This window comes from Podarcis melisellensis (genome assembly GCF_964234715.1).
Source record: "Podarcis melisellensis genome assembly, chromosome: 1".
Lineage (NCBI taxonomy): Eukaryota > Metazoa > Chordata > Lepidosauria > Squamata > Lacertidae > Podarcis > Podarcis melisellensis.
The window spans coordinates 39,304,488-39,329,939 of record NC_138528.1 but is presented as its reverse complement, the minus strand read 5'-3'; the positions used below and the strand labels follow the sequence as shown (position 1 = coordinate 39,329,939).

At 40.4% G+C, this 25,452-nt stretch overlaps 1 protein-coding gene across 12 annotated transcripts in view; it reads left to right on the top strand.

Annotated features, from left to right (window-relative positions):
* The first annotated feature begins 1,455 nt into the window (after nucleotides 1-1,455).
* MEIS2 (Meis homeobox 2) overlaps nucleotides 1,456-25,452 on the top strand; it is a 226,301-nt gene continuing 202,304 nt past the window's right edge. For 2 of the 12 annotated variants that reach the window (XM_081886954.1, XM_081886948.1), the window contains exons 1-7: nucleotides 1,489-2,455; nucleotides 3,583-3,815; nucleotides 5,318-5,459; nucleotides 6,161-6,211; nucleotides 6,992-7,042; nucleotides 7,874-8,023; nucleotides 20,578-20,692. In XM_081886954.1, coding sequence (XP_081743080.1) covers nucleotides 2,444-2,455; nucleotides 3,583-3,815; nucleotides 5,318-5,459; nucleotides 6,161-6,211; nucleotides 6,992-7,042; nucleotides 7,874-8,023; nucleotides 20,578-20,692 — 754 coding nt within the window. In that variant the 5' untranslated portion in view covers nucleotides 1,489-2,443. Of the gene's footprint in view, nucleotides 2,456-2,494; nucleotides 2,960-3,155; nucleotides 3,816-3,934; nucleotides 4,159-5,317; nucleotides 5,460-6,160; nucleotides 6,212-6,991; nucleotides 7,043-7,873; nucleotides 8,024-20,577; nucleotides 20,693-25,452 lie in introns of those variants that run through there. The other 10 variants (XM_081886957.1, XM_081886952.1, XM_081886946.1 and 7 more) reach the window with 10 other exon arrangements.

The following is a 25,452-nucleotide window of genomic DNA, read 5'->3' as shown; positions in this document are numbered from 1 at the left end:
AGCAGTGGTGTCATTGTTTTTTTGGGGGGAGTTGTTCTCTCCCCCCCCTTTCAATGCTATGTATGTGCGAGGCCACATTCACAAGTAGATACACTGATAAACCCCACTATTAACAGTATTGTCTGGTTTAGATTTTATGTTCAGGGAGCATGAAAGAGAGAGAGAGGGGAGGGGGGAGTACAAAACTGCAGCAATCAATAGTTTGACCATTGCTCCTCCCCTAAACTTCAAGCATTCCCCATGATTGATGATCTCGGGTAGCTTTGGTAATTGACTGCTCTGAGGTAAGGCATGTTTTAGTTCCAGCAAAGTGATTGGAGGAAGCTGCACAAACACATACACACTAACGTGATAGGTAGCGTGTGTATGTGTGTGTGTGAGAGAGAGAGAGAGAAGGAGCGAGGGAGAAAGGCGAAGAAAGTGTGTTGTGTGTATTTTCAAAAGTTCATTTGATCCTTGGGAACGGAAGAAGGGGGCACCATTTCACTCGATTTGCTGAATAACTTTGCTGTAATTAACACAGCCATAAAAAGACATTACCAGGGCAATACCTTAAGCACACAGGTTCCACAAAACACAGGTAAAATTGTACATGTTTATAGTAACAGGACGGATTGGCTCATTTAAAACAGCAGCAGCAACAACAACAACACCCCAGTGCATTCAAATCTACACCACTATTTTAAGATAGTGATTTTGCCTTCCAGTCTCCTGGCAGCCTCAGAGCAAAACCTAAAAAGATTTCCCTCTCTCATCCACCCCCCCCCCTTCTAAAGGCATCACACAGCGTGGCTGATGGAAGCGATCACTTAATGAAGAACGATGCCAAATGGGGTTGGTCTATCTTCTGCTCCTGGAAAAGTAATTTCGACAACAACAGCTAAAAGGTAGTGGTTTTACACAGAAAAGGAAACACGCACACAGAGATCTCTTTGAATACAAGATTCTGGCATGGACGGAGGACTTTGTTTAAAGCAGGCTAGTTTCCGCTGGCAGATCAACTTTGCATGCTCTCTCTCTCTCTCGCTCCCCCCCCTTTAAACCTTTGCAACTGCCTGAGTTCCTTCGGCTTGCATAGTGGCCATTGAATCGCTGCTAGAAGTAACCTCGGAAGAGAGAGAGACTGGGGGGGGGACACACACAATGCGAAGCGCTGGCTAAAGAGTGCAGTTAGGCAGATGAGGGTATTGAGTGGTAAAATAATCTAATAATAAAAAAGCATGCCAGTGCTAGGCTTGTATGGCACACCCCCCCCACCCCATTTCTGGCTTTTTGCAGTTCCCCCACCACGCGCACGCACGAAGCCAGGCAGCCTTTCTTTCTCTCCCTCTCCCTCTCTTCCTTCTCCTGTGCCTCCTTCTTTATCCCACACTCTCCCTTTCCTATCTGAAAAGGCACGTTGATTTGCTATGGGTATGATTTGCAGGGTGGCTTTCTCCCCCCCCCCTCCCCGGGTGGCGTGGAAGCAGCCCTGATTGCATACTCTGCATATCACAGGCTTTAAGCGCTCGCTCGCTCGCTCGCTGGTTCTGTGCTCGCTCTCTTCTCCTCTCCTCTCCCTCTCCCCTCTCCCTTGTATGTGTCTCTGTTGTAGGACTGGCTATGGCCACCACTACTTCCGGGTTCCGTCATTTCATTCTCCCGCCGATCAGCGCTGCAAAACTGAGCCTCTTCTATAAGCCAGCCAGCAGCCAACCTGCCAACACTTACTGACACTCACTCATCTCAGAGGGAGAGGTGAAGAGGGAGACAAAATACCTACCGGGGGAAAAAAAAGAACGGAGGAAGTCCACGTTTTGCAAACTATTCCATTTTTCTTCGCATCCTACCCCACCCTCCCCCTCCCGGTAGTTAAAAAAAAAGGGGGAGAGAGGGAGAAAAGAACCTATAGCTCTCCTACAAGACAAACCCCAAACGCGGAGTTACTGAGAGAAGAACCCGAGGTTAAAAAGATTCCTCTTTTCTTCTTCATCATCATCAGCCATCATTCATTCACTACCTTGACATTCCATGGCTTTGATTGACAGCTGGAGTGGCAAAAAGCCATGAGACACGACAGTTTGGTTACATGTGGGTTGCTGACGGGCCGATCGTAACCTTCAGTTGGGGGGTTGACGATTTTTAATTTTTTTTTAATTATTATTATTTTTTACGCAAAGGAAGAAAAAAAAGGAAAGAGACAGAGAAAGGGGAAACGGAGAAGCAGCGCGCGGGAAAAAAGAAGATCACAAACTCGACGGGGTTCTTTGCCTACTTTTTATTGTTATTGCTGTTGTCTTTTATGATTATTTAAGCGTGCTGGAGAAGTCTATAAGTGGGTCGAAAGGACAAGGGGGAAAAGGGATTCTTCTTCTTCTTCACCACTCAATCACTTTTTGTTGTTGTTGCTGGACTGGGATATTAAATATAGGACACCTCCAGGAGTTTATCGGAGCGCAGACTGATGGCGCAAAGGGTAGGTTTAAATCTCCAACACTTACCTTACGTGTATAAATCCTCTCTTAAGAGGGCCTGTCGGATTTGCTCGCCTCCGTCGCTGCTGCTCATGGCGGCCACTATTTAAAAAACAACAAAACAAATAGCAGCAAAAATTATTCACCGGTTTTGTGTGTGTGCGCGTGTGCGGGAGTGTGTGTGTGTGTCTATCTCTCTCTCTCCCTCTCTCCCTCTGTGTGAATGTGCGTGCGTGCGTGTGTGTGTGTCTGTCTGCAATTGTTCCACGCTTCTTTCCTCTCTAGCTTTTCCCCCAGCAGCGCGATTTCCCTGCTCCTCTCTAGCTGCTCAGTGGCGCGGGGTTCACAGGGGGGAAGGCTTGCCTGCTGCTGCTGCCGCCGCCGCCGCTGTGGCTGTTGCTGCCGCCGCCGCCGCCGCTGCCTAGGAAATTCAGCTACATTTGCTGCTTGGTTTGTCTCTGGTTTTGACAAGGACAAGGGGGAATTGCTGCTAAATAATGTTTCTGGTAACTTTCAGATTATTTGCTCTCCCACCCCCCCACCCCACTCCTCCCTCGCGCTCTTCCTTTCCCTTCCCAGCCCTGCTTCCCACCGCCGCTCCGAAGTATTAATCTGTTTACTTGTGGGTTGTTTTGTTTATTCGTGCTCCGCTCTCTTCTGACTCGGCGAACATTTTTCGCTTCTCCCTCTCCACGCTTCCAGTTTCCTCCTTTATTTTGCCTTGGGTAGATTTCTCCTCGCCATCAGCAAAAACACACACTCTGTCTCTCTTTCTCGCACACACACATACTCCCGGTCCCTTCATTCCCTTCCCCCAGCTCTATAAACTGCACTTTTTATTTTGATTTCAGTCTGTACAGCTTTCTCTCTCTCCACCCTCCCCTCTCTCTGTTGTGGCTGGTCCTGGTTTGTAGTTTTGCTCTGTTTTGTCTGAGTCTGGGTGCTTTACTCTCTTCTGACTTTTGTTGTTGTTGTGTTTTTTTTTATTTTATTTCTCTCTCCCTCTTTTTTTGCTCTTTTTTTCCTTTCCTCAAACCCTCTTTTCTCCCCCTGGTTTTCTTTCTTTCTTTCTCTTTCTTTCTTTCTTTCTTCTTTCTTTCTTTCTTCTGGCCCATTTTCTTTTTGACAGTACGATGAGCTGCCTCATTACGGCGGGATGGACGGAGTAGGGGTACCTGCTTCCATGTACGGAGACCCTCACGCCCCCAGGCCGATCCCCCCAGTCCACCACTTGAACCACGGGCCGCCACTCCATGCCAGCCAGCATTATGGAGCCCACGCCCCGCACCCCAATGTCATGCCGGCCAGCATGGGATCGGCTGTCAACGACGCCCTGAAGCGGGACAAGGATGCGATCTACGGGTAGGTACGAGGCAGGGCGAGCCCGGCGCCATGGCCCGGGTCCTTTGCAGCTTCTGTGCGGAGGGGGTGCGCGCGCGGAGGGCTCGGGGATCTTCTTTCAGAGCAGAGACGATCGTAGCAAAGAGTTCCGAGCGGGTAGCCCTGCTGCTTCCAGGCGAGAGGGAAATGGCAGGGGAAGGTTTCGAGCAGCGTTTTCAAACAGGCTGCCCTTCCCTGTGTTGCTGCGCTTCTTTTAAGCGATCAGAGCAATTTAGGTCGGTTTAGTAAGGAATGCCGTGATCCCCTATATGGGAGAGTGCACTACAGTGCAGAAATCCACCGATATTTCGGATGGACCCATAAGGTAAACTGAAACTGCATTCCTTTTTTTCAGTTAAAGCAGCCTTGATCAGGCTTCCCTAAGCGGAGAGTAAGCCTATGTTATAGTTCCGCAGGCACATTTTACACAGATGTAAGTTCCATGGGGGTTGTTTTGTTTATTATTTAGGGGCTGAGCTGTAAATATAGAGCCGACTCAAAAATAAGACGGCGGGGGTAGCCCTTGAAAACACCCCCAAACGCGGACAAAAATAAATTGAGAAAAGAGGTGGGAGTTGCTGACATCCACAGGAGAACAACTAAGCATTGTAGTTGGGAGAATGGAAGTAACTCTCATCAGTCCAGATCTGTTTGGCTTATTATTACATTGCTCTAAAATAGGATGTAGTGTCATCACCATCCGAGGAGAGATAAAGAAGGAAAAACTAGAGAAAAACACATTTTCTGCTTATACACAAATGCCATACTTTCGCTTTCCCCTACTTCAATGTCTGCTAGGGCAATTGGGGTGTCTGTGTTAGTATTTAATATATATATATTTCTGTTCAGCTCGTTTATGGCTGGGCAGTTGGTATTTTTATCAGGATGCCCTTCTTCAGCCTGGAGAAACTTTGCTGGCATCCTCTTCCCCCCTCTTCCCTTCCCTTCAGCAAAAATGCACGTTTTCTGGCTGCTGTTAGATTTCACCGAGATATTAAGCAGTTTAAACAGTTTGCGTAAGAATAAAGTTTCCCCTTTTAGCTGGGGGGGCAGGAGCGCCCACCCCACCCCTCCTTTAGTTATTGTGGAAACCACGAAAACTTGGCAGCTGAGCTACTTACTACTCGCCTTCTCGGTGCTTATTGTATTGGTTTGTGAGGGCCCGATTTTGGCGCTTTTTTTTTTAATTTAAAGTTTGCATGTGTGTATGTATGTTGTTTTCCTCTCTGGCCTTGGCCTCGCTTTCCAGTGCTGCTTCCCCCTTCCCCGCCCCATTTTTTTTTCCTTTATGGAAAGGCTGAGGCGTTGTGAGAAAACGTGGTGGTGTTTTGCTTTTTATTTTCGACAGGAAAAAAAATATACTTGTTGATCAGACTTTTTTTTTCTCTCCCCCACCCTCTCTCTCCTCCTCCTCCTCCTCTCAACATCTCCTTTAACCCCCACCCCACCCCCCTTTTTTTCTTTTGTGTGTCACTGCCCGGCAGGCACCCGTTGTTCCCCCTCTTAGCTCTGGTCTTTGAGAAGTGCGAGCTGGCGACCTGTACCCCGCGAGAGCCTGGGGTGGCCGGCGGAGACGTCTGCTCCTCAGACTCCTTCAACGAGGACATCGCCGTCTTCGCCAAACAGGTCGAACGTTTTTTAACCCGCCTTTTCTGCACCCCTCACCCCACCCCGCGCAACACCCCCCCCCGCAGGCAAAAGCAACACCTCGCACAAAACACCTCTTCTCCCCCCCCCAACCCCACCCCACCCCGCGCAAAACGCAACAACACAACTTTTCCCATGTCTCATTCCAAGTTGTGAGGGAGAGAAACGAAGCGTGTGAGAGTGCTTACATAACGTGGTTGTGTTTGTGAGGAAAGATTCCTCGCCCAAAACTGGCCCAAATCATATCTTCACCCGCATCCCCCTCTCTTCTCCCCGTCTCCCCTTTCTTTCTTTCTCTCTCTCTCCTCTCTCTCTCTTTCCCTCTCTCTCTCTTCAGTGGACACTGGGAGACATTCATTGGTCACTCTTAGCTTAACAGGAAAGGGGCATTGTTAAATGCGGGTGGGGGGTTAAAAACTCTGCGAAGGGTTTTAAGTCTTTCTGAAACCTCTCAGTTAAACAGGGTGGGTGGGTGGGGTGGGTTTTGGGGCAGAAACTGCACAGAGTGGCCTTCAGTTTGCGGCACTCTCCTTTAGTTCACATATTTATATCCTTTCCCCTTCCAGTTTGGACTGCTGCTGGTGGTGTTGGGGGGGGGGAGTGTTACTAGGAGTGTGTATATTAAAGACAGCTGAAATATGCACTGATTTCCCCCCTCCCCTTACTTCTACTTCATGTAGGTTCGGGCGGAAAAACCACTTTTTTCTTCAAATCCAGAGTTGGACAATTTGGTAAGGTTCACTTCACCCCCCCCAACCCCATTTTGACTTTTCTTGCCCCTTGCTCCAAGAAACACCAGCTCGCCCTTTTTTAATTATTAATTTTTTTAAAAAAGTATAATTGCTAAGTAGGCTGTATGTGTGTGTGAGAGAGAGAGAAAGAGAGAGAGAGAGAGAAACAGACAAGACAGTGAAAGAAAGATGCTTATAGAAAGTGACACTAAGGAACCGGGAAAGAGCGAACCATCCTTATCCAGGGGCTTCAAAGAGCTCCAGTTCTTAAACATGGCAAGAGGACAACAAACACTTGAGTTCCCAATGCATTGCAAAGCTGGGTTTAAGCCCCGGGAAGCAAAAGGGAAGGAAACAGTGGCAACATGATTCTTTTGCTAATGTGGGCGATTTCAATATTAAAAGTGCTAGAAATCCGCTTGCAAAAGAGGTGAAGGCAAACCATTCATCTGGAGCATTTCACCTTTTCTTCTTTTAAAAAAGCCGGTGGTATGGCGAGTGGCTGTTTAGCTGCTTGGTTGCTTTGCGGACTTTCAGAAACCACTGGGGGAAGGACACCTCTGTAAACCACTAATAGCTGCTTCTCTTTAAATGTGTGTGTGAGAGAGAGTAAGGTTTTTTTTTTTAAGTGCTTTAGGTTAAAGTTGATCAAAATTGCCCGAGCGTGTCCAATGAGCTAAAATCCTGGATAATGAGGGTGCGCCCTGACCATCAGCGGCTCCCTGCTTGGGTTTTTCCTTCTCCCAAATGACAACTTCTCTGCTCCCAATTTTCTTTCAGATGATCCAAGCAATACAAGTCTTAAGGTTTCACCTTTTGGAATTAGAAAAGGTAAGAGCATGGGGTGCTACCTCCTTTTTTATTCTCTAACACCCACCCATCCCTGCATCTTAAAGGTTGTCTTTTGGGAAATGTCAGCTGGACACTGTAACTAGTACTACAAAGCACCGGGTGACACTCAACAAAACAGGCACTCCCCCCCCCCTTCTGGAACTTCTCTATTATTTCCAGTTCCAATCACCCTTTCAACTAGCCCCTCCTTTCCCAATCGATTGTATCTCCCCTCTCTGTCTTCCAGCCCTCTGCAATTTTCTTCAACCAGGGATAGTATTTTAAAATTAAGTATCTTCTCATTCAGTGCAGACCTGATCCTCCCATTATCTCTGAGCAAAACATTAAGATTACAAAGAGAGTCACAGTGCCTATGGAAAGGCTAAGGTGCTACAAGGAAATGATTTTGTGATAAAGATCTCTCCTAGTTCCTATAGGAGGTTTCAAAATGTTCACTGCTCTGTCCCAATCCTTTCTGCCACTCTTCCCTGCTGAACTGCCTATGCTTCTAGATTTTTATTTACGTTTGTCCAGATTTCAGTGCTTTTGATATTATCCTAAATCAGATTTTCTTCTGTCTATAGAGTAGGCTCTCCCCCTTCCTAACTTGTTGCTCAGGCAAGTCTCAGGGGAATAATATGTGCTGTAACAATTTCTCTATTGTTTCCTTGCCTTCAACTATTATGCCCCTTAATTAGAGTTATTCTTGGAATAGATTTCTTTCACAACTGGGGGGAAAACCCTCTCCAGTTGCAATCTGATATTTTTCCTCCCACATTCAATTATTATTTTTAATTTTCTTTTTCTTTCCCTTTATTTAAATATATCCAGGTCCATGAGTTGTGTGATAATTTCTGCCATCGGTACATTAGCTGTTTGAAAGGCAAAATGCCCATAGACCTAGTTATTGATGAAAGAGATGGCAGCTCCAAATCTGATCATGAAGAGCTCTCAGGATCATCCACAAACTTAGCAGACCATGTAAGTCTTTTTGATAATTTGTAAAGGTTATAACACATTTAGTAAATCTGTGGATTCTTGTTGTTATTACCACCACCATCCATACTATTTTGTAATTATCTGCTTTAAATCATGCTTCATTTTCAGTAGGAAATTTTAAAGTTGTTTTTTCTTCAGTTTTTGGGGGTGGGAGAGGGGCCCTTTTCATTCAGTTACCGAAAGGTTAACTTATGGCTTGCAGAGTTCATGATCTGAGTAAATGGAAGAGTTGGCAAACTGTCGAATTGGTAGATGCAGCCTTTTCTGCTTTGCAAGACCTATGATCAATGTCACAGAAAAGGAGTAGTAAATAGAAACTTAGTAAAAAGTTGTTGATTTCTGCACTCTGTCTCTAAATGTCACGTGTTGAGACTTATTGGCAATTATACATTGCATTAAAACAAAGTTATGGTTTCCAGTGCTTTTTCTATGATACAACTTATTATTAGAATGTGGACTTATTGCCAAGTGCCTGGAGCATCTTCATAATAAATTGCAATAACTTTGATGAGCCAATGCACTGCAGAGGCTGGAGAGAATTAAGATTGAGTAACTAGCTACAGGTTAGTGGTTAGTTTTATCACTTCAGTAGCTGGTGAATAAGTTAATGTTTTGGTGGAATGTTCACAAGTGTAGTTGCATGTCTGGCAGTGGTTTTTCTGCATGTGTTTGCCAATTTACTTCAGAGAAGAACTTGGGAAAATTCACCATAAGTATCTACATTGTTAAGCTTTTAAACTTGGGGAAGAAAAAAATACAGTGAAGAAACCGGTTGGGGGGAGTTACTTAGGCTTTGGCAATGAGCTCATGAAACAAACAACACAGACCATGTTAGGAACAATATTTTAACTGTGAGGTATTAAAAGGGGATTCATATGCTATGTATAGTCATCTAGAGATAATCTTTAATATGCCAAGAAAAGTAGATATACATGTGAAGAAGCAGTTTTCTGTTTGATTATTTTCCTTTTTGAAAGTATGTTGTCAGGTAGTTAAATATTTGCTTTTGTTGTGTATTACCTTTGTTCAGAAGAGCAGAAGTAGTTGTAAAAAGAAAAGAAAAAACACCCTAGGTTTATATACGTTGTAAACCATTTATTTAATTTCTAAATACTATGATTCTATCGTTCCATTGTCAATTTCCCCTGCTTTTGAAATATGGTAACTTCAGGGACAAATTTTCATGATATTTACTATTTTATAATTATCACTCTCAAGCTACACACACACAGACGTACGAGTAGAAACTACTGAAAGTTTCCTTGTTGTTTTATGATGTCATTTGCTGCTAATAAGGTCCATGAAGCATGACAGAACTTTGACAAATATTTCTTGTATGCAATTTCAAACCTTAAAGTAGTGTGCATGTGAGTTTGTGGGGCCCTTAGAAAAGGTTCTGAAATGATAGGCATCCTGAAGGATAAGCATCCACTATATAAAGCAGTGCAAAAACATTGCATGTGTTCCCAGAATAGTTTCATTATAAGAATTTGTTTCATGTGGAAGTGTAGAAATGGAGCATGCTGATGTTTATATTGAGGAGATTAGATAAACTAGCCTGTTTAGGGCCCTGGCAGATGGCGAATGCTCAAGCCAATTTGAAGTGCTCCATTATAATATTTAAATTCACCTACAGTGATAGGATGAGGTTTCAGGGGGCTAGCATTTTATAATTTTATAACTGCCTTAATGGAAAATAACCTCTTTTCCTTTTTGATCTGAAACAACAAACTCAAAAAAAGTGACAATATATTTATCTTACACCCATTAGAGTTTGCCACTTCACTGGGTATTACAATTTAAAGCCTTTTATTTCCTGGAGATTTGAGCCATAACATTTTTACCTTAGCCCCCTGCTATTTGTCTTGAAAGAAAGCAATAATTTGTGCAACAAGAACACCAACTGGGAAATGAAGAGTTGTATCATGTAGTTGCATTTAGGGAATAGTGTCTTATTAGACATGTGAGTTAACATTGTCATCCAACATAAAACTTTAAACTAATATATAGTTGTAGATTGTATGTATCTGTATACAGATACAGATATCTATCTTTGTAGGAAGTTTCATGTAGCTGGTTTGTTTTATTACAATGCTCTAAAAAGCAGTTTGTAATAATGGTGCCTTTGTAATTTTAATATTTTGCTGGAAATGATTCATTTGTGAATGCCTACCTGCAAATTAGAATGGTTAGCATGAAAACTTCTCCAATTTGATACTGTAGGTTTGGTCCCCCCTCCCATTTGCTTTGATATGCATATTTAAAATACAGCCCCAGGCTAAATCTCATTTGGTGAAAGTTGGTGCAGGGGTGATGATGAACCACTTCAGAAGGACACAGACAGCATGTTGTTTCCTCTGTTTTATTTCTTGGCCCACTGTTCTGATCCATGGATCCTTCTCATAGTTTTATATGCATTTGAAATACTGACAATATTTCAATTGATTGAATATGAATAATGACAGCTTTAAAAAGAAGTGTAATTTAATTTGTTCTGTGCCAGGGCTTCTCTTGTGGATATGACAGTTTGTGACAGATACTTGACACCCCCAAATCTCTATACCTCTATTCAGTGTGCTTGTGTATGTTTATGGGTATAGGTCTACAGCAGTGGCAGCAGTATATTAGATACTAATGGGGCTCATGATTTTATATCACTACCCAGCTTAAGAATATAGCTGAAGGATACTGAAGAAATGAGAGACTAGCTAATATTTACAGAAGGGCTCTTGAATACGTGATATTCAAATACTGTATATTTTCTTTATGGGACCCCACGGCTGTGATATTTATCTAACTTAACCTGGTAGGAGAAACAGTTTGGTCTCTACAAAAGCAATACATTTTCTAGGAAAGCCAGATACCCCTGCTACGGTTGATGGCAACAAAATGCAAATACTGAATTATATTTTATTGTTCTGTTAACTTTTATATAGCACAGTAAGGGTAAGTTGGCATATAACTTTGTACTGTATATCAGCTAGGATAATGCTAGCCACTGAAAAGCTGCAACTGTTGTTATATACTATGCTGCATTTAGTAAATATAACAGCCCATAATTAGCATTTGAATTTTTAACACCCTCATATACTTTTATTGCTCTAAGGTATTAGCTGTAGATGGGTAGAAGGTAATTACAACCATGCCCTGACTGAACCAGACTAACTAAAAACCTACTCTAGCTACAGTTCAACTTGTGGTTCTTAGGAATGACAATTTATCACTGTTTCATGTGTACATATATAGCCTAATATGTATTCCTGACGCTCCAGTTTTCGTTCGGGTTAACCATAACTCATATTTTAAAATAATGGCAGTAAAATGTTTACTACTATAGGTATTTCAATAGCAACTAACAGCTTGTTTAACCTATACAGTTGAATGTTTACGCAGAATCATTTTCTATAGAAATCCCACTGATTCCAAGGAGCCTTGCGTGCATGTAACTACTCAAAGGATTGCAGCTTCTTTTGGCATTTCTGAATTAATGGTTTTGAGAAAAGACATACCAATCTTTCTCCTTGCTTGTATATCATTTCAAGCTGAGTTCTTTCTTCACAGAGGCCAAAGCTGACTCTCCTGTCAAGAACATGGATGAGTTGGGCCTCATGTTGTAGGATAAACATCAAAACAGAGTTTGGGAAATATTAATGTGCATAATTTGCACAAGCATTTTTCTATATAACAATACTTCATATTTATGTAAGTGCTCAACACTGTTTATAACCATTATCTCAATAATTCTTACAATTGATCTGTAAGGAAAGTTATATTATCCCCATGTTACATATAGATGACTGAGGCTGAGAAATTGGCTTCCTAATACCTCCCTATAAACTCTTCTGTAGTTGAGAATGAGTTCACATGTTACATTTTCTTAAATATATAAGATTTTTTAAGTTTAAACCTAAAATTGTAAATTGTTAATACAAACTACACAGAAACAGAGCCAGAACGATGTGCAGCTCTTGTTGAGTGTGTTCCTGCTGGGTTTGCTGCTTTGTAACATGTGAAATTGCTTAATATATTGACTGTACGTTTATGTGTACTTAAAAAAATTATCATCACCATTTACAACAAATTGATTCCATATGTGTAAAAGAAAATATCTGTTTTCATATGTACTTCAGTTTTCTTTTCTGGACTTTGAAATGTTGCACCGTTTTCTAACATCATGCAAAGCATGATTGTGGTAAAATGAATAAATTACATAGGGCAACATTCTTTTTTCCTGGTTGCTCAGATTTATCTTTAGCTCTTTTATTAACCAAGAAGTGAACATCAACTTACTCTAAAAGGCTATTGCCAGGAATGCAAGATCAGGGCATAAAGGCTTTTTTGTAAGATTTAGGATTGAGACCCATGTTACTACCGGCATGTATGGATTCTGCTCTCTATGGCAGGCAGTTTGTGTGAAGCAGGTATCCCATGGTTGCAGCGATATTTACCGTACCATTACAAACCCTTGAGTAAAGGGAGGGATTACTTGAAATGTAGTATCAATTTCAGTAGGGCTGCTTAAGAGTAGGTGGTTCCAGGAGTGTGACTATATTATTTTCTAGTGGTCATACTGTGTATAATATAAAAAAGGAAAGTAATCTGCCCTCACAGCAATAGTAATAGTATGTCGCTAAATTCCATAGTTTGTGGTTTGAGGCTTGCAAAGCTACAGACTTTAGCGTATATGATACCAAGATTTTAACCCTACTGAGGAATAACATATTTGATAAGCTGACACCTTCTCTGGTGATTTTTGTATAAATGTCACTCAATCATTTCTGTTTTGCTAACATCCACTTCATGCATTATATTTGACATAATAATGCTGTTCCATTTTGGTTCTAATGAAATCATTGCAAAGTTAGTCACTTTCTTAAATGTGCCCGGATTTCCCCTATGGAGACTCAATTGCCACGCTAGGTAAGGTGTTGTCAATTTTAACTAAAGTCAGGCAAACACTTATATATGATTTTTTGATTTCTCCTTTTGCTTAGGTCTTTCATAGGGTGGGGGAGGGCATCACCTTATGGAGTTGGACCTGGCTCTCTAGTACTAGAAGTACTATTTATTTATTTACTTATTTGTTTGTCCTAAGATTTATTGCCTGCCCTTCACCATAAGGTCTCAGGATGGGTTACAGCAATATAATGTGCGGTTATAAAAACCGACGAAACTGTTACAATTGTAAAAGCAAGAAAACAATTCCAAATAGAACAGAGCAAAACAAATGCAGCAGAAGAGGTGTCCAACACAAATGTATGAGAATAATTATATGGTAAAACTGTATGGTAGTGATTTGTGAGGTAAAAAAATTAGCACCTAAAAGGAATTGTTGGAAATAGGCAGCTTTTGAAAATAACCTACCTTTAAAGCCTCATTTAGACCACAGGTGGTCTATAGATTATATTAAAAGTTTAGTTGAAATATAAAATGCACAAGAGATTTATATACCTTTTAGGTATATCCTTGTGGGATAGATGTGTTAAAAAAGACAGTTTAAGGCAGGTAACGTTTTTAAAAAGCTTATGAAAACTGTCACCACTGGGAGAAATCTGCAGTAAGAGATTTACTCAGAATGCTTCAGAATTAATAAAAATATTTAAAAACACATTGGATTGGGGTGAGGGTGCGGCTGTAAAAACAATTACCCCTTTTCACTAAAAGCCATATTTGTTGTATTATTTGTGCAATTCTGTGCACAGCGTTGGATCATTTTTATTTATCCATGGAATATAATTTTAGGAACACAGACATTTTAAAACTGTGGGGTTTTTTATTAGTTTGTTTTATATTAGATAAAAGCAAACTTCAGTGCTACAGAATAGAAGTAAATCTCACTGAGTACAGTGGGGCTTACTCCTATGTAAGTGTGCATCAAATTGCAACGTGTGTGTGATACGTGTGTGCATGTATGCATATATGTACACATACCTATTTTATATACAGTACTATTACATATACTATTTTAAAGATTTAGCCAGTTTAGAGCTTCATGCTCCATACTGAAACTTTATGTGTGTTGCCAGTCACCCCAGCCGGCTCTCAAATTTCTTACATTTAGCTACTTTGCTGTAACCTGGGAATAGGTTCTGTTTCCACCTTGTAGAGTATATTGTGTCTTGTCATATGTTTGCGTATAGGACCAAATCATGAGGGCCACAGTAACTGGTGTAGCTTATCTGATTGCCATAGTACTACTTGGGTGACTTAAGATCTCATCTTCTTTATGGCTATGCCACAGATGTGATGAAATGACATGAAGTGAAATGAGATGGATTTGGTCTATAGCCACTGTGCCATGCCAGATTTTCCATATGTGAAACGGATTTATAAGAACTACCTTCAATCCTGTGCACAAAATATATTATACATCTTCTTAATGGGAATCCAGAGGTGGAAGTTTCTTTCCCTGTATTATGAAATGGAATGTTTTATTTATTTGCTGTGTATAGGGAGTGCCTGTTTCTGGATTCTGTATATATTTGAAACACTCATCAAAATCAGTGGATTATATCTTCTTCATTTTATTCAACTGTGTGTGTCACTGAAGTGCATAGATTTGTTATTGCACATATTATGGTGAAATAGAAGCAAGTTCATCATGGTAAATTGAGTTGTACCACTATAAAAGCAGTATGAGATCAGAATCAGTCCCAGAGGGGACCCTTGCATAATTAAGGTGATTTTGCCCAGTTTGGGATGCATAAGGAATGTACAGTTAACCCATCTGTATCTGTGTAAGCTGACATTTACACAGAAGTTTGAGGCTTGTTAAATCAGTGTGCTTGGCACTGCACAAGAGGAGTGACCCATATATAGGCATATAAACAGGGTTTGGAAAGTAATTCTTTTTCTTTTTTTAAAAAAAAGGAAGAAGCCAGATCTAGTAGTAGTTAAAATGCTTAATATGTCCACTGGATTTGTAACAACGGCAAAATAGTAACGCAACAGATTTGCCTCAAATTCCTAGAGACTTTTGTGCTTTCCATGCTCTTCTCTAGATTTAGCAAAATTCAATGATAGTGCTAAATCAATTTTTTTTAACTTTCAAGGGAAAAAACACTGGCAAAATTGTGTTTCTGTGGAAGGCTGTGTGCATAAATGAGAAACGTTGGATAGCTGCAGAGTGATCTCCTGTGGCCCTGCTAGTACAAGCCTTCCCCATATTGTCTCCTGCTTTTATATTAATTACAACTTGCATTATCAGCTGTGAGTCTGTAGCCCAGCAAATAGAAAATACTGCCCCTGGAGACCTAGCTTCTTGTATCTATTTTCCATCTCCTATTGTGCGCCACTCAGTATTCACTGCTTTTCTCCTGGTAACACTGCTCTTTAACGCAATTAGGTAAGAGCAAGAGGAGCGCCATCTTTGACTCCCAATTATTAAAACTACTGGGAATAGATACAAGTACACTCTGCCTTCAATGGTACATGGTGCTTTAGTTGACGATCAGATACACACAAACTGTAAAATATATGAAGATACTCTACGTGTTAATAATGTTTGTGATGTTAAGGAATCAGCTGTTGTTGTCTGCGTGTAATTCATGCATTTATTTATTTTCCTAGCCAGCACCATTTATAGCATGAGTGCTCATTTAATAGCAAATATATAATAACATCAAACTTTTTTAAAGAAAACCCAGATACAACATATGTGCCTGTAATAAACTTTAGCTTTAGGCAACAGCCACAATAAAAAGTATGCCAGTATTTCAAGAAGATACTTAGAGCTGAAGTCATATTTTTTGTGGGTTGAAGTCAATGAAAGTTAACTTTTCCGCCCAGTGGATTTGCATATAATGAAATGGTCTTCCAAATGGGTCAGCATGAATTTACATTGAGGGCTTGCCAAGCTTGTGATATCTCTGATTGGTAGCATATGCTCTCTTCTAGCCCAAACTAGTCCACAGTGAGGTGATGCGTGCATGTTGATACCATACGGATTTTCAAGTTGAGTATAACTTCCTGTAGTGAATGAAAAACTGGTTTCAATAATAGAATCATATAATTGTGGAGTTGGAAGGGACCCTAAGGATCATCTAGTCCAGGCACCCCCAAACTCAGCCCTCCAGCTCTTTTTGGGACTACAACTCCCATCATCCCTAGCTAAGAGGACCAGTGGTCAGGGATGATGGGAACTGTAGTCCCAAAATAGCTGGAGGGCTGAGTTTTGGGGTGCCTGATCGAGTCCAACCCCTTGCAATGCAGGAATCTTAACTAAAGCATCCATAATAGATGGTCATTCAAGCTCTGCTTAAAAAACTCCAGTGACAGGGCATCCACCACCTTCTGAGGGAGTCTGTTCCACTGTCAAACGTAACTGGAAGACACCACAGGGTAACAGAAAAATGTAGCTGCATTGGTCTCAAATATGAGAATAACCCCTAAGGCGACGTATTTTGAGTAATTTTCCAAAAGTGGGTTCAACCCAAACATCCAGTGTCATGAAATGGGTGCGCAGTGCACCATCCATAACACTGTGCAGTATTTGAAAGCAGAGGGCTTTGGGAAGGAGGCGCGAGGCTTTACTTCAATGCTCTAATTTACCAAGAAAGCTTAGGGGACTAGCCTAGTCCCCCTAGTCTACTGACCATACACCACTGGTTGAAAGTCAACTGAAAAAGTAAACCAAAAATTACGACATGCAAAAAATATCAGCACATTTTTGGTTCTTATTGTCAGGGCAGTATTTCCCAGTTTTTGGACACCTAATGAATATCCCTATGTTTGTTTTGGTGCAAACTTAGATTTCAGGGCTGATATGAGCTCATGACAGAGCACAAGATAGGAGGTAGTCTTTTAAATACATGGGAGCTAATTTTCACAATAAAGTTGGAAAGATATTTTGTTTCTTCAAAACCCCTGTAATGTAAATATAATTTTTTCTCCAAAAACTAAAAAAGACATAAATGACAACTTATTTAGCTGCACTTTATCCTGTTACAGATGTGTCTGTGGTTATACCATAACCACAAGGTAAACCACACCAACTGAAAACTCCCATTGACTTGAATGATCTGTGAATTAGATTCTAATATATGTAATCAATTAAGCTGATTATATTAATCATGATTATATTTTTCTTTTGGTTCCCGTTCTCATTAATGACTATACGATGGGCATTGAGCCAGAGATACAAAATTGTACACAATGGGGGGAAAGTAGCTGAAATACAGATTGAGACATTTTATCCTATAAAATAAATACAACATGGTGCCATTTACTCAACATTTATATGTGTGGGTGGCAGCATTTAGAGTTTCAGAAAGTAGTTGCTCTCCCTTCTTATTCCTCTGCCAATTCTGATTGCATCTTAGGGAATATCTTTGGCTATTATTTTTATCTTCTGAGAAAATGGTGCCAGATTATAATCCTCAAGAATACTGTAATACAAGCAATACATTTTATTTAAGCAGTTGTAAAGCATCTTAGAGCTGACAACTGAGATGAAGTGTAACACAGGTTGGTAAAGAGACCAAATGTTTTCAGCTTCAGGAAGTCTCACTAAAGTGATCCATTCCAAACCATTTATGATTTAGAAATACAGAGACTGGTCAGGCTTTTAAAGTTCTGTATGACAGGTTTTGGTTGACATTTGCCTTAAAATGTAGCTGAGATGCTACTAGTTAACCCCTGAAATTTTAATCTGTGAACTAAAGGGTTTTTAACAGCAGCCAGTTTAAAAGAGCCTGCAGTGCATAGAATTAACATAACTAGCTATACACTCTGAAAAGTTTAGCCTAGGTGAACATGTTGCAATTATTAGATTTTATAGAAGTAGGTTCCAACATGATGTTGGAGGACAAAGCTCATGCCATGCTATTGTTTCTTTCCCTTTTCATGTATTTCTTCTAGCTCTTTATCTGATTACCATCCGGCAAACAGCTGACGCTAAGAGGCTGCAGAGGGCTGAAGTGCTCCTGTCTGCTGTTTGCCTTCAGCTTGAAGCTATTTGAGTGGTTTCCTAACTCAGAGATAAAAAGAGAAGCTCATAGGCACAATCCTTTTAATCGAGACTGCGCAGAAACTTGCATGATCATGGCATTTTGTTTCCATATTCATTTCTCTGAACTCTCATCCTCAGTGCTGACTTGAAATATATAGTTTTAAAGAATCTTTCAACTTTTCCTTTTGTTTTGTATCAGCTCAATGTTCCAGCATGATGGTATTATTTTCTGTATATTCTTGGAAGGAAAATAATTAATCTCCTGTAGTTTTAGCTGAAGTACTTATCTTAGCACCTAATATACTGTTATTGCTTTATTGAGATTTTCTGTCATGCTGAAATTGCTTCACCACAGAGGGGGGGGGCATGTGGGCTGCTTTGACTGTTATTTGTGTTTCAAATGTTGTATTCTCAGTCCAATCTAATTTGATTTTGTAGATAGTCCAACTAAGCAAGTGAGAGGTTTGTGTGATTATTATTGGTAGCCTGCTAATGTTTTTAATGTTTAATGCTGTATTGTGTTTTTGATATTCAGTTGGGAGCCGTCCAGAGTGGCTGGGGAAACCCAGCCAGATGGGCGGGGTATTAATAATAATAATAATAATAATTTATTATTTTTATTATTACCCTTTATTCATTTTCTGTTGTTCAGTCATTGCTCGGTGGAAGACAGTAGGACTTTTTGCATTTGATTGCTATGAATTTGTGGATAATGCCTATTCACTTTAGCTTGGGTTTCATTGTAAAATGTTATTGTGCAGACTTACTAAATATTGTTGCAAGACAAGTGGTACTCAAAGTATGTTTGTTGATAACTTGAGATGCTGCCTACACACAACCCAAGGCTAGCTCTGAAATTTGTCCCTGCCAGTAAAGCATTTTGAGGTCCATTAAAGGGAAGAAACTGGTTAATTATGTAATATATTGGGCAGATTGTCCACCTATATTTTTACATTGTGGGGATAGGCATTTGTTCACTATATTTTTATTGTGGGGGGATATGCCATCTCAGGCACCAAAACATTGACAATCTGGCCATTCTCTATACTTACTTGATTTTAATGGATTTACAATTGATAGACACTGGCTGGTGTAACGAGGCTTCATTGTGTGTGTGTGTGTGTGTGTGTGATTAGGGTATCTATCTATCTATCTATCTATCTATCTATCTATCTATCTATCTATCTACAAATTGTCATCATGTGTTAATTTTGTTGGAACAGCTCGGTGTTTGTGCTATTTTCCTGAGTAGAAATTATTTTACAGAATTTTTTCTTGTTAGGATGTGTTTAATTTAAGTTGTCATATATAGGTGACAAGTAATGCAGGTCCAGCCCCAAGTCTGATCTATTGCATGTGTTCCTACTCTCCTTTTCTGTGAGAGGAAATTCCATCTCTTGCCTGCCTTCATGTGGTGCTGATAAAGCTTTTCCTGTACAGTAGAATTCCTGTTTTCCTTTAAGCAACAGCAGGGTATTGGGAATGATCAGGAAAGGGGAGGAGGACCAGGAGGAGAATACACTTAGCAAAGTAGCTCTTAGCTGTAACTTTCAGTTTTCTTCACTTACCCTTTTTAAAATAGCAGCTCTTCTCTCCAGGAAAACCAATACTCAGTACATTTAAAACGAACGAGGAGTTATGACTAAACAACTAAGGCAGAAGGTTCACTTAGTCAAGTTTTGTCAAATCTCCTATAATATTAAATCACACATTGTCTTTTATTTTATTTCATGGAAAAAGAATACTATTAGAAAGACAGATACATCTAATTGCCTAGAGGTTATTTGGGACAGTCTTAGACATCTAGAAAGCATTTTAATATACAATCTCTTTTAAAAAGCTAAAATTATCTCACACTTCCGACATGTTGTGGTTGTGGTTGTTGGCATCTGTCTCAAGAGGTAATGGAGTGTGCCTCTGGGGGTGAAGTAAAACCACTGTGTTAGCAGCACCGAAGTGACCTCCCCAGGGTGCAAGCTTGGGCAGTGTGTATGGAGGTCCTGTGCTGCCCAGACAAGGCCCCCCTCCTGGCCTCACTGATGTGGTCTAAAGGAAAGTAGAGCCTGGCTGCAGGAGTTCCCAAAAGGAGGAATACATGTAGCCATACCTATAATCATTCCTGTTTGATTACTAGAACCAAGGTTGCAATCCTATAACTGGGAGTAAATCTCAATAAGGTTTAGTTTTGAATAGACATCTGTAGGATTGCATTGCACATAAATTAAAATCAAGGGATTAAGGTGCCACTGAAAGTTTATCAAAGTATTTTTCTGAATCATTTTTAAGAATTAAAAATAGACTGCTACTGAATATGTATTTTAAAAAATCAAACATTGAGCCTATTTTAAAGGGGAAATTAAGCTATTATTCAAAGCACACTTTGCAGCAAAATTCATTTAAACCAATGTGCTTGAACATGCATTGAATTAGTACATTAGTATGTCCTCTGCATCTAAACAGTAACTGCATTTTGGGAGTGTTTACAAGTGCTAATGTGCCCACTTTTTTTCTGCCTCCCTCTCTCCTTCCCCTTCCTCAATTTGCTATTGGAATGATAACTGTGGAAAAAACAACATTTTGACATCAGAATCCTTCCTCTTGGAGAGACCACGATGATGCAACCTCAACACACTCAGCAGGCACACCAGGGCCTTCCAGTGGGGGCCATGCTTCCCAGAGTGGAGACAACAGCAGTGAGCAAGGTAAAAGGTCAAGCTTTTTTCCCCTGTGCAAAGTAGGCATGACTAAAATAACTTCAGTGTCTTTTATTATATCAGTGCATCTGCCTTAGTGTAAACACAAGAGTGGCAGGCTTGCAGTGTAATCAGCTGTAACTTAGGGAGACATTTATTTCCTTTTTGCAACCTACTTAGCTGTATTTTATTATTATTTCAAAGCTAAATATCTAATCTTCAAACAAGCTTTGCAATAACAATTGATTAGTTCTGCCAATTCCTTTACAAATTTGGTTATCTACAGTTTATTTTTGTGTGGTGTAAGTAAATATCATGGCAGACATGCACCCCAGCTGTGATGGAGCAATTCGTACTGGTCTCTAAACAGAAAATTTAATTTGTACTGTCAGCTAAAAGGAGGCTTCAATAGCTAGTTGAAATGCATTTAAGCCACAAAAGAAACAAACATAAATTCTTAACTTGCTAAAAAGCAAAATCACATGTAATCATTGCCGGGCTCCAATCCGTATCACAATTTCTTCCAGAGTAGTCACATTAAAGTTAATAGTTAAACTTCTGCAGTGAGTGGCTTGTGGATTGCCATCTATCACACTGCATTAAAAAAATCTGATTGAAATAAATGGAAAGGGGTTTGGTTTCAGCATTAGAATTCAGACAAAAAAGTAGTTGTGTCCAGTTGTACACTATATTTACAACCTAGAACTAAACATGTTAGCTTGAAGCAAATTTTACTAAAATCAATTGTATGCTACTCCCTGATCAGTAGAATTTAATTTCAAGGAAGCACAATTAAGATAGGGCTGTTAATCCCATTGAATCCAGTGCCACTCATTCTGCATAACTGGGTATTCGCCCCCCCCCCCCAAATGTTCATTAAACTTCAGGCTGAGACCTGAGGAGTAACTGCTTTCGATTCAAACATTTTAAAATTTGGTTTTCCATAGCCTTCCAGTTTTGATATACATTTATATTATATTAAAAACAGTTTTTATCATTACTGTCTCGTTTTAAAGTGCTGTAGATTTTCTTAAATCAAGAATAATAGGGAAGACGGTTGCACTGGTCTATGAAGACCAAAACCTCAGAGGTTTGGAGATGAGGCATGGTTGTCCCTTATATGAGTACAACTGTGTTTGCATTAATCCTTTATTCAAAAGATTCAGATTTCAGATGCTTTTACTGAAGGTAATATAGGTAGTCCATGACTGGTTGTAAGGGACAAACTCATACATATTTGTGATTGATTTATGCATATTATTCTAATGGCAGCAAACTCCATGATCATTACGCAAGATTAATAGTTCTGCTGGCTTCTTTAGGAATAAATGTTCCTTCGGTACAATACTACATGTTCCGTGCTTATTTACCTCTCTGTTGAAGAGCTGGGGCACAATTGTGGGAAAGTTCACAGAGATTAACTACACATAGGGTGGGAGTTCCATGGATGGAACGCGTAACATCTTTTTTGGTACAAAGAGCACTGCAGGAAGTAGCATGACCCTGTGTCCTACTTCAAGGGCTGTCCAGTCTAATATAAAGAACCACAGGAAGGGAAATGTTAGCACCTGGACAACAGACTGAGCAGGCACAAAGCTGACCTGGTCACAGTCTTCCCCACCATGATTAGATGCATGTATTTTTATTAAATTGTAGCAGTTATTTCTAAGTTTGCATGTGAACATATATATTAGCATATATATCTAAATTTTATTGAAGGCTGCATCCTCTTTTTCTGCATTTCCTCTTTTTTGCCGATGCATAAATGAGTTAGAATTTTAATGCATATAGGTGAAGTGATCTGGAGGGCATCGGGTTGACGAAGACTTTTGTATAAACAGGTTCCTATCTTCCTGAAACTCCCAACTTTTGTGCAGTTTCTCCCTAAGGGAGTATGGTTGAAAATAGATTCTTAGCGCTGTTACACACATTTTGGATGGTGTCTAGTGCACTTGTTTTGTTACCGTAAGTCCTTGTGCTTGCACAACAGAACTTTCCCCTACTCCCCTACTTCTTTTCGCACATGTACCCCACACCTTTCCCAAATCCAGACGGTTGGGAGAAGCACCAGAACAGATTTGGGGAGCATGGGGTACACGGGGAGAGGAGAGGGAGGTGGCATTCTGTTGCATAGCCATAATATTTCTTTATTTTTTAAGCTATATGGGTAAGATTTTTGGTTTTTAAGAATGTGTGCGTAAAAATATAATATGTGAATATGACAAAGACATGTTAGCACACTTATTTGTTGTTAAAGTCTACTTATAAGAGAGCTAAGTCTGGTACAGCTGACTTCTGAGTGTTTATTCAGTGGCAAAACATGAGCTTGCTGCTATATAATTGCTTTGTAGGCACCCTGGCATGAATTATCATCCCGCTGTTTTCATGAAGACTTAAAAATACAGTTTTTGTGTCATAGACTTCTACCCTGTGTAGTAGTAGTAGTAGTAGTAATGTTGTTATTTGTATGCCACCCACCAGGCTGGGTTGCCCCAACCACTCTGGGCAGCTCCCAACAGAATATTAAAAACATCAAACATTAAAAACTTCCCCAAATGGGGCTTCCTTCAGATGTCTTCTAAAAGTCAAATACTGTAGTTGTTTATTTCCTTGACATCTGATGGGAGGGCATTCCACAGGGCGGGTACGACTATCGAGAAGGCCCTCTGCCTGTTTCTCTGTAACCTCACTTCTTGCAGTGAGGGAACCGCCAGAAGGACCTCTGAGCTGGACTTTAGTGTCTGGGCTGAATGATGGAGGTAGAGACACTCCTTCAGGTATACATGGCCATAGCTGTTTAGGGCTTTAAAGGTCGGAACCAACACTTTGAATTGTACTCAGAAACGTACTGGGAGCCAATGTAGATCCTTTAACACAGCCTTTCTCAACCTTGGGTCCCCAGATGTTTTCGGCCTACAACTCCCATGATCAGGACCAGTGGTCAGGGATGATGGGAGATGTAGGCCAACACCAGTGTTATATGATATAGTGTGGGATTCCTGGGCAGAGCCCTTTTTGACCCCTTAGGGGACCAAGGAGCTGTTTTACTTTATCGGGGGGGGGGAGCTACCGCTCCCTGCTGCCCCTTGGCTATGCCCATGCCTCTACCTAAATACTAGTACTTCTTTCAGGAAATATGGAAGCTGCTGGGCTGGAACACTGCATATTATTTTGGCATTCTTCTCAATCATCCATTGTGCTACACTCTGAACCCAGGTCCCATATTTTATTTCACAACAAGGGGTTGCTGGTAGGGAAAGTGGGATATAAACACAATGAACTGGTCCAAAGAACTTTGTGTTCCAGTTTGCATGGATAGAGGGGCTTCTGAACCCTCTCCTTCCAACAGTAGGCTCCTACATAGCTCCAAGATCTGTGCCAGAAACTCAGTTCAGCCTCACAAAATACCTTCCTGCCATGGAGTGGGAAATAAAAAGCTTATGGGCTGTGGGCAAGTGCTTAAATTAATCACAAAGGGCTCTTCTGATCCCAGTTCATGTATGATATTTATTTCTAGTTGCTTCATTATTATTTCATACTTTCATGGAGTTTGTGATGTAGCTAGATTAAGTGCCTGAACAAGTTCCTGTTCTTGTTACTGAAAGTCTTCTCAGACCTGCAACCAGAAAAGTAAAAAATGTAACCTTCCTTTTTAATAATTAGATGGCGTTGAACAAAACGAATAACATAAATAACATAACATAAAGTCGTATTCGGAAACAATAAAAATAGCCAATTCTGTGATCATTAATAACTAAAACTGTATTTCACAAATGCATGCCTTGTGCAAGGGTTACAAAGTCAACATGATTTTAATTCTGGTGTAGTGCACACCAAGCCTATGTATCTTCATAGCTGTAGCGATGTGGATCCCTTCAGTTCTTAGTCTATATCCTTCCCCAGAAAGGCACATACATTAATTCCATGATGTGTTATGGTACATAGGGACCAGGAAACTGTAAAGATAGGAAATATATACTGCTCAGAAGTAGATTGGAGGATTTGATGTCGTCTCTTTAAAATAATAATAATAATAATAATAATAATAATAATAATAAATAATTTTATTATTTATACCCCGTGCATCTGGTTGGATTTCCCCAACCACTCTGGGCAGCTGTCACAGGCCTCAGAGGTTAGACTCATAGACAGCTCAACAATATTTACATTATGTTCACAAACCGATTCTTTAGCCAATCCGTGTGCTCTTACTTGACCAGTAAATCACCTTCACTGCTGCTTCATTTAGTAGACCAATATTTTCTATATGTCTGACACACATTGTTCTGAAAAGCTGGTTTCCCATTCTGGGGAACAGTTAGCACCCCATAAGTTGGCACTTACACTGTGCTTGGGCAGGAGTCTATGCAAAAGCCTTGCTGGTCACAATCTCCTTCCCTTCTCAGGAAATGCCAGCAATAGAATGAAAACTCTGAAAGAACCCTTCTGTTATGTTTGCCTTTATCATTTCCTTTGGAGGGGGCAATATCTGAAAAACCCGCAGGAAATAGTCCCCTAAGCAACTGAAGTGAATCTTTTGAGACAATATGGGAGCCTGGGGAAGTTGATACTTCTAGGCTATACTTTCAAATCCTCCCTTCCATCCCTGAGCCCTTGTCAGCCCAACTTTAGGCTGTGTTGTGAAGGGAGATGTATTGAAGTTGTTTCTGTCTAGGATTGTGATTTCCTTGAACACAATCTTGTAGGCATGCAAGAACTACTTGCCCTTACTGTTTCCCTGTTTAACGTGGAAATTAAAGAACTGGGTT